Below are 9255 nucleotides of genomic sequence, written 5' to 3' on the forward strand. Positions count from 1 at the left end.
AACTTCCACTTGGACAATCGGTAACTGTAAAGCATCCCTACATTTAAAGCGGTATTTCCCAGACAACACTAATAAGGCAGGGTAGCCTCAGGGAAGCGTTAAGCAGGAGGTGGATTGACCTTTTAATTGTCGATCGGTGACCTGAAGGGTACCCAGAGGCATCTAAGCACATCTCTTCCTTTTGGTCTGCTCCAGAAAGAGCTGTCATCGCAAGATGCAGCTAGTGAGTGAGGCTCACGATTTCGCTGTTCATCCGTTTGCGGGAGGGGTGGGGGAGGGAGAGAGGAAAAAAAAATATATATTTCCCACACTGCCAGAGTAATGCCAAACTCTCTGTGAGTGGGAAGAGCAGAGCAGATGCTGGAATGAGATGCCAAAGCAGCTCCCCTTTCCCCTGCGCTTTTGGGTGCCTATAAATTGCTCCAGCGCGCTCGTCAGCCTCCTCCTCTCCTGGCAGGTGGCACCCGGGCAGGATCCCGCTCTTCCTCCGGCTCCGGCTCCAGCTCCGGCTCCGGCTCCGGCGCGGCGCGGCGGTGCGGGCTCTCGGCGGCGGGCACCGGGGAGGCTGCGGGGCGGCCGGGAGGCGCGTCCCCGCTGAGGACTGTCGTCTCTGCGAAAAAAAAAAAAAAAGAGAGAAAGATAAAAAAAAAGAGAGAGAGAGAGAGCGAGCGAGGAGGCGAGCGGGGCGATCGCGAGAGGAAAGGCAAGTTCCAGGGAAAGTTGACTCGGACTGGCACAGCCTGCAAAAAAAAAAAGTCGATCGCCAGCGGGAGGATAAAAGTGCGGGCGGCCGGGGCGCGGCGGCAGCTCTCCCTCTGCCTCTCCCGCTCCTCGCCCGCCTCCCGCCGGCTGCAGCGGCCGCAGCCCGGCGCCGCGACCCGCCGGAGCCCCCGCCGCCAGCGGCAGCGGGAGGGCGGCGAAGCCTCCGGGGAGCCGAGCTCGGGCGGGCTCGGCGTTTTTTCGGCTCTGAGGAGGTCCCCCGCCAACCATCAAGATTTTGTCCAAAAGCAGGCAAGAGGATCGCCCTGCGCTGAGCCGGCTGGTGGGCAGCAGGCGGCGGCTGATCGCGGCCGGCGCGCTGGGGGTGGTGATGGTGCTGCTGCTGGTCATCCTCATCCCGGTGCTGGTCAGCTCGGCCGGCACCTCGGCGCACTACGAGATGCTGGGCACCTGCCGCATGGTCTGCGACCCCTACGGCGGCACCAAGGCGCCCAGCACGGCGGCCACGCCCGACCGCGGCCTCATGCAGTCCCTGCCCACCTTCATCCAGGGGCCCAAGGGGGAGGCCGGCCGGCCGGGCAAAGCGGGGCCCCGCGGCCCCCCGGGGGAGCCGGGGCCGCCCGGCCCGGTGGGGCCGCCGGGTGAGAAGGGGGAGCCGGGGCGGCAGGGCCTGCCGGGTCCCCCCGGGGCGCCGGGGCTGAACGCGGCGGGGGCCATCAGCGCCGCCACCTACAGCACCGTCCCCAAAATCGCCTTTTACGCCGGCCTCAAGCGGCAGCACGAGGGCTACGAGGTGCTCAAGTTCGACGACGTAGTCACCAACCTGGGCAACCACTACGACCCCACCACCGGCAAGTTCACCTGCTCCATCCCCGGCATCTACTTCTTCACCTACCATGTACTCATGCGGGGCGGCGACGGCACCAGCATGTGGGCCGACCTCTGCAAGAACAACCAGGTGGGCGCCGCGCCGGGCGCCGGGGAGGAGACGGGGACGTGAGGGCAGTGGGCGCCGTGAAGGCAGAGGGCGCCGGGGGGGAGCCGGGCTCCCTGAGGGGAGCCAGATACCGTGAGGGGAGCGGGCGCCCGGGGAGAGCCGGGCTCCCTGAGGGCACCAGGTGCCCGGAGAGAGCCGGATTCCACGAGGGAGCGGTCGCCCGGTGGAAACCAGGCTTCCTGGGGGGAGCCAGGTACCGTGAGGGGAGCGGGCTCCTGGGAGACCCGGGCTCCCTGAGGAGAGCGGGCGCACGGGGCGAGAGCTGGACTCCCTGAGGGGAGCAAGTGCCCGGGGGGAACCGGGCTTCCTGAGGGGAGCAGGCGCTGTGAGGGGAGCGGACGCCCGGGGGAACCGGGTCCCCTGAGGAGAGCGGGCGCCCGGCTGCGGAGCTGGAGTCCCTGAGGGAGCGGGCGCTGTGAGGGGAGTAGGCGCCCGGGCGGAGCCGGACTCCCTGAGGGGAGCGGGCGGGGCGGCGCGGCGCGGCAAGGGCGGGAAGCGGGCGGCGGGTGGGGAGGGGGAGCCGGGCGGCCGCTGGAGGCGTCGGAAGAGAGGGGTCCAGGGCGAGCCGCCGGGGGAGCTGAGGGGAGCCGGGTCCACGGCCGAGGCGCGGTGCGCCGGCCCGCTTCGCCTCGGGTGCCCGAGGACCCCTGAGGGGCCGGGGGATCCGCGCAGAGCCGAGGCCGCCCCGGGCCGCCGGGTGAACGCGGACTCAACGCACTCTTTAACTCGAGAGTCGCGCCGCTGTCCGGCCCGGCCCGCGGGCGGAGCGCTGCCCTCAGCCCGGCCGGGCCGGAGGCGGTCGGGGGAGAGTGGAGGCCAGGCCGGGGCCGGACGTTCCCTCAGGAAGGGGAATGTCCCCGTGGAGGGAGGCAGTGGAGCGGGGGCGCCGGGTGAGCTGAGGAGAGGGTGGTCCTGCGCGGGGAAGGGTGAGACGTGAGGGAGGAAAGCCGGCACGGCGCGGGACGGGGCGCCCACGCAGCGGGGCTCCGGTTTAGAGGCGCTCCGCCGCCCGCGGGAGGGAGGTTTCCCTATGGCCGGTGACCCACGGTGTGAGCTCGGCCTCCGTGGAGCTCGCCCCTCGGCGGGCTGGCGCCGGGGAAGGCGCCGGCTGAGGGATCGCGCAGCGCACTGGGCCCCCGGGGAGCCGTTCTGCCATACGCAGTTAACGGGCACAGAGAGGCTGTCTCTAACCGTGGCCGGGCTGTCCGCCATCCCTCCTGCTCCTGCTGCCCGGGGGCAGTGCGGTGCGCCCGGGCTTCCCCGTGTCTCCGGGAGCTCGGCGATGCTCCCGCCGCTCCCCCGGCGCCCCGTGCGGGGACCCGCCGCTCAACAGGTCACTGCCTGGGCTGTCCTGGCACACCGTGGGCTGCGGGGCCGGGCCGCCGGCTTTCCCGAGCCGGGGTAGCCCGGAGCCCAGCGCTGCCGCTCTCTCCGGACGTTTCACCCGCCGGCGGGGTGAGATGAGGGGAAGTTGATCCGCTCTACGCGGTGTCCGCGGGACCGAAAACAGGTCCCCGCGTCCCCGCCGTGCCGGGCGGGCGGCGGAGGGGCTCGTTCGTTTGCGCGCCTCCTCCCCCGCCGAGCCCCGGCAGCGCGGCGGGGCCCGGAGCCGCTCCACGGCCCGCCGTGCTCTGCGCAGGCGGCAGCACCGGCCGCCGGTAAATTAATCTGATATGCCACTTAACCTTTTGTTTATGGCTCCTCGGAAGTGCTGTGAAAACAGAATAATGAGGACATCAGCAGCAATTAATTAAATTAGAAAACGCCTACCGTAAATACTGTCTCAGCAGATAAACCAGGACTAATAATAATCGTAATATATTCACTTTGATTTCTTCATACGAAGGCAATATTGTCCACCACGAGAATACCATTTTACTTGCAATTACAACATTAATCTATTTTTGACCCCTATTTATAAGGTTTTAAAGTCTTTATTTTCCCAAACCATGAAAAATAAAAACATACCAGTACTTTTTAAAAAGTAACCAATTATAAAAATTAAATTTAGCCTGAAGTCCAACTGTTCCCAAATATAACTACTTCCAGTACCAGACATGAGAAAAATTAAACTCATGGGGATTCGAAGAAAAATAAAAAGGCAGGGGATTCTATGTATATATTTGTATATATCCATGCAAAGATAAGTATTTAGGTAAATATCTGCATACAAACTATTTAAAATTGATCACCATTTTAATGAAGCAGTGTCTCCTTTTGATTATGATTCATACTTGAAACACTAAAGACTGATGGGATGTGACAGCAGTTAACTTTGTGTATTATTTGTAAGAAAGCTCAGAAATTTTGGAAGTGAGTCTTTAAATGGAGTTTGGCAAAGAAAACATTATAAATTCAGTGTTTTCTCAAAATGAAAAAACCCAAACCATTGGAAAGTGTATGACTTACAGAAAAAAATCATTCCTAAGCGATGCAGAGGAGGAATCTCAAGGTCTTCACTGTTAACACATTGCTGTCTTTAATGGATATAAAGCTTGAACAGGGAAGTGCTGAGATCATACAGTTTAGCTAGTATGTGTGTGCAACCTGAGAGTGTAACTTCATGAAAGATGAGGTGAACAGTCGTACAACTTATGAAATGTATAGTCCATTAATGGTTTAATTTAATGGTTTAATTTAGAGATACATTTACCTTCTTGCAGCAGTACACTGAGAATTCATTTGAGACTGGTCTCCCAGGCTTTAAAAGCTAACCAAACAAGAAGGTAAAACCTCTTAAAAATAGCACACTGGAGTTTACAGGACATTTTTCGCTATACACAGGGCAGTAAGATCTACACTTTGGTTTCTAGACTTCAATACCCAGAATCTTTTTATCTTCAGTTATTATGTACTATGTAGAATCTTAAAAATGAAATACCCATCGCTGTTGTAGTCAGTGCCCATATGCTGGCTCCATTAGGATAGTCACTAATGCAATTCGAATTCTCCTTTACCATCCACAGAAACACAACATTTTAGATAAATCCATGAAGTAGCATTTCATTATGATGTAAATGGAAATCTGGAAAGTAACTGAAACCATTTTGTTTGCCAGTATGCAAGATACTAGTTGTCTGTGAAAGTTTTTCTACCTCATCCGTAGCCTTTTCACTCCTTCCCATTTGCCCTTTCCATTTGCACTACCAACAACAGTCTCAGCCCATTATTTTCTTTGGAGGCTATTTCCAGGGTTAATGGCCCAGAGCCTTCAACTCCACCCTGCCCGTCATTAATCCAGAGGAAATACCCAGTGTTTAGAATAATTATTGCTTAAACACTAGCAACATTGATCGCCTTTGTAAACAATACCAGGCAATTCAGGATCAAGAAGTCCTGAAATAGTTGGGGTTTATCATCATGCCATGTATCAGTTTAAATTTGCAGACTGTCACACCACTGCAAGCCTTTTAAGCCTTTCTCATTCTTCTTACAGGATGTATAAAGAATTTCCAAGTACTGTGATTTTTAAGCTGCATAACGCCATAAAATCCTGCATGGTAAAAGAACCCCCTCCTTTTTAACATTTCAATATTAATGTGAAATCCTATCACATGAAAATTTAATTTGGAAATTTATCATTTAAACTTTGAAAGGAATCCATGGAAAATTGTGACTTATAGCCTATTTTTTCAATTCAGAACAGATAAAATCCCACACACGGTACGCCAAGTCATGCATTATTACTTAGTTCAGGTTTGCAATACCACTAAATCACTTACTGCTCTGTAACTACGCTAGAACAAAGACAAGCAACAAGCAGATGATGTGTTACACTGAAATAAATCACATACAACTAAGTTTAAATATTTTACCAAACAGGGTCAAATTATATATAAATGATTTGGAGACTTACAATGCTACAGACTATTCATTGCTGGAAACCAACATACATCTTAAAATTACAGGCTAAAATTACAGTTTGCTAGTAATGTCAAATTTAATCAGTAATGGAATAGCAAGGGCAAAATGGAAAAAAAAAAGTATGTTTCAGTGAAAGCTGTAAATGAAAAGTCCTCAAATGGCTTGTCAATTCCAAAACCTCTTAAAGCAAATAACGACCTGCCTATGATTTTTTCAAATGTGCATCTCTTACAACACACAGAAATTAAATGTTTGCTTACTGAAATGTGGCTGTAACAGTTTTTCCAAACCCCAACTGGGATCCTCACCTGTTTGTGGGCATTGGCGTGTGCCTGTGTGTGGGTGGGTGTGTACTTTCGGATTCTTTTTGCAGCACAGTCCTATTGGTAGTATGACAATAAATCACTTCTGGAAAAAGTCCAGCCTGGTATCAATAGGGTCTCACTGTGGATCCTCGCCAATGTCAATCAAATGTTCCACTGACATAAAAGTTACACCAATGTAGAACTGGCACACAACCAGATTCAGTGCTCCAAATTCCAGGCGTTTTTATGCATATATTTTGAAAGGCTCCAAATATTTACAGGAGGGCAAACAGTTGTGTATTAATCAGATGACCGAGAAAGAAGCAGGTTATGGCTTTAGTTTCAAATGTTGTATTGTAGGAGAAAATAAGCAATAACCATAGGAAAAAACTACAATATATGTCGCCAGACATTTAAAGTGGCAACTTACGCGTGCGGAATAAAACGCTGAGGATATGCTTTAATTTCACCATGCAGGAAATATAACCTGAGTTTTCTTAACCACTCATTATGTATTTTATGTAGGTTCGAGCTAGTGCGATTGCTCAGGATGCTGATCAGAACTACGACTATGCCAGTAACAGCGTGGTTCTTCACTTGGAGCCAGGAGACGAAGTTTACATTAAATTAGATGGAGGAAAAGCACACGGAGGAAACAACAACAAATACAGCACTTTTTCTGGATTTATTATTTATGCTGACTGAGAATGAGTAAAAAAACCCACCAAACCCGTCCAAAAATGAAGCTTGCTCTTCTAAGCAATGGATTTGCGTGGCAAAAGTCAATGAAACAAGCACCCCAGCAGAGAGCGACCACCGAACACCTCAGTAGCGGGGGAAAAAAGTCGAATGCTACCTGATTCACATCTGTACAACGCAGAGAAACCTTATGTTAAAAAAAAATCACAAAACAAGTTAGACAGATGTGCGATCCACTTACCGCCAAAGCAAATACTTCCTCGTTGTTAGTGTCCATGTGAATGAAGTCCTACATAGATCAAATTTTTATAGAAAAAAAAAAACACCCAAAAACCTAAGGACGCTGAGTTATTTCTTCAGTGTATATGATACTTTGATGTGTTATGATCTTGCTGCTTTATCCATACTTCAGCTTTGGTTCTTGTGACTTACTTGCTAACAATGATGCTTGGAGTCCACTCATAGTGTGGTGAGGAATGATTTTACAATAAAGGGAAGAGGTAATCAAAATATACTTTCTCTCTCCAAAGGAATTGTTTGCCTTGTACTTTTCTTATCCTTCCACTTAAAACTAGAAACTAATCAGCTTCGAGCCTTAACTCAATGTTCCTGCTTTGTAGGTTTATATTAGACTTTTAGCATAAAAATCAATCCAGTGGAGTTGTTTAAATTTTGTCTTCCCCTTAGCTGTGTTCTAAAAGAAAAAAGGATAGAAGAAACCCTTTTTTTTTTTTTCTGGAAAATATAACAGTTGACAAACTATTCTATTGGATCAAATCCCTGATTCCACTGAAGCCAATGGCAAAACTCCCATTGATGTTAGTGGAAAAAGGATTTGGCTTTTAATTTGTTACCATGTGTAAATATATATTTAGACAATATTACAGGCCCATTCTTGATGGTTAGTTGTGTAAATATTTAGCACGCCTGGCATCTACATTCTCAGACTAAGGTAGAGTGTTTTATTTGCAGCAATTAGTCTTCATTAGTCTTTTAGCACTTAGTCTGTACTTGGGTACTATTTTTAATAAAATAGTTATGACTTAACATACTGCAGATGTTCAACTAGAATTTCGTAGGAATATAATGGGTCAAAACCTTATTTGTCTTAGGTGTCGTGTCTCACTGCAGTTAGTGGGAATTATTCCCACAAAGGAAGAGTGGGAGATCTGACACGTGAGGAAACGTTGTCACCCAGACCTTTTCCGTGGTAGCTAGTTACCAGTTCGTAGTAAGGCGTGCCTATGGAATGGACACAGATAAGCATATTACCAAAAATGATATCACATATGCAAAGAAAGAAGCAGATATTTACATGCAAAAAAAAAAGTGTGTATTAAAACCTATTTTTCTCATTCATATATATATATATAGATATATATATATAAAGTCTCAAAGAAGTTTAATCCATATAAAGGATTAATGGCTTGGAGAATTAAACTAAACACAGGTACTATGAGTTACATAGTTATAAAAATGCTTTAAAATCAGTCATACCAGTAATGTCCACAGAATACTTTTATTTGGAAAATGGACTTCTTATTTGTTTTGGTTTTGGGAGGGGAGGCTGTCTATTTCTCTCAGGTTAAAACTTGCAGATTTCATTCTAAACCTAAATTTTAGCAAGATAATTAACTAGCTCCTTAGCACAGTTGGTCATGTTATTTATTTTTAACATCTTTGGCAAAATCAAGGTAACATTTCTATAAATTGTTAGAGAGTAATAGAGGCTGCCCCTAGCATTTCTATTTCATGACATTTGCCACAAGCAACCTTGTCTAATGTACTAAGGGTACAAACTCAGATTTATCTGCACTAAAATGTTGAGAGTGTCTGCCACTGTGACAAGAAAGCTCTTCAGTGCTGGCTGCTCAGTAAAAGTCTGACGAAGGTTTTACGAATCTCTCTAAAAATCGCTTATTTGGATGAGTGAAGCTTTTCTTAAACAGAACGTGTTACTCTGCTTCTGTTTCGAGTCGTCCAATTCAAAATCAATGCTGAATCAGTCTAGGCTGATTGAGAGTATTGCCAGTCTAACTCGTCTAGGATTTATAAAGGGACGTTTTGCTGCCAGTTGCTTGTGTATTATTGCACCAGAACGGTTAACACTTCTACTTTATGACAAAGTGCCAACCTATATCCGTACACTGTAGTGATTACTCCTGGGTTGTTTTTTTTCCTACAAGGTAATGTATTTTACTAACCAATGTGTAACTGACTTCATGTCTGTTTGTTCCACTGTTGCTTTTCTTGGTTTGCGCCCTCACAACAGCAGTGTGGCTAGAGATTTTCTACGTTGTATCGAACAGTAACGTGCCAAGCTAGAGATCAGTTACGACTTAGCAATGCGTATTTACTAAGGTATTTATTGGAAAAGCTCAACGCTACAAGACGTATATGGTCAAATTTGAAGAAGCTTTTGAAATCAGGCTACTGCTGCTACTGGATAAGACCATTTTTTTGGATAAATCACCCGCCCTGGTTAAAGTTAGACAAGAGCAAAGAACACACTTTATGTGAAAAACACACGTAAGGCAAACATTTCTTCCTTTTTTCATCATATCTTGATATACTGATTTGTAAAGACTTATATCACAACCTTTGTTATAACTATTGCAACTCATTAAAACTGTATTATGTAATATATTTTGACTTTTGGTGTTGCATCCT

At 48.6% G+C, this 9255-nt stretch overlaps 1 protein-coding gene across 1 annotated transcript; it reads left to right on the plus strand.

The window, feature by feature from the left end:
* The first annotated feature begins 451 nt into the window (after positions 1-451).
* Positions 452-9231, plus strand: C1QL3 (complement C1q like 3). The gene is made up of 2 exons (XM_063324750.1): positions 452-1678; positions 6412-9231. The coding sequence occupies exons 1-2, from the start codon at positions 1091-1093 to the stop codon at positions 6589-6591; spliced, it is 768 nt and encodes a 255-aa protein (XP_063180820.1). The 5' UTR covers positions 452-1090; the 3' UTR covers positions 6592-9231.
* The last annotated feature ends 24 nt before the right edge of the window (positions 9232-9255 follow it).

This window comes from Chroicocephalus ridibundus, chromosome 2 (assembly GCF_963924245.1).
Source record: "Chroicocephalus ridibundus chromosome 2, bChrRid1.1, whole genome shotgun sequence".
Taxonomy (NCBI): domain Eukaryota; kingdom Metazoa; phylum Chordata; class Aves; order Charadriiformes; family Laridae; genus Chroicocephalus; species Chroicocephalus ridibundus.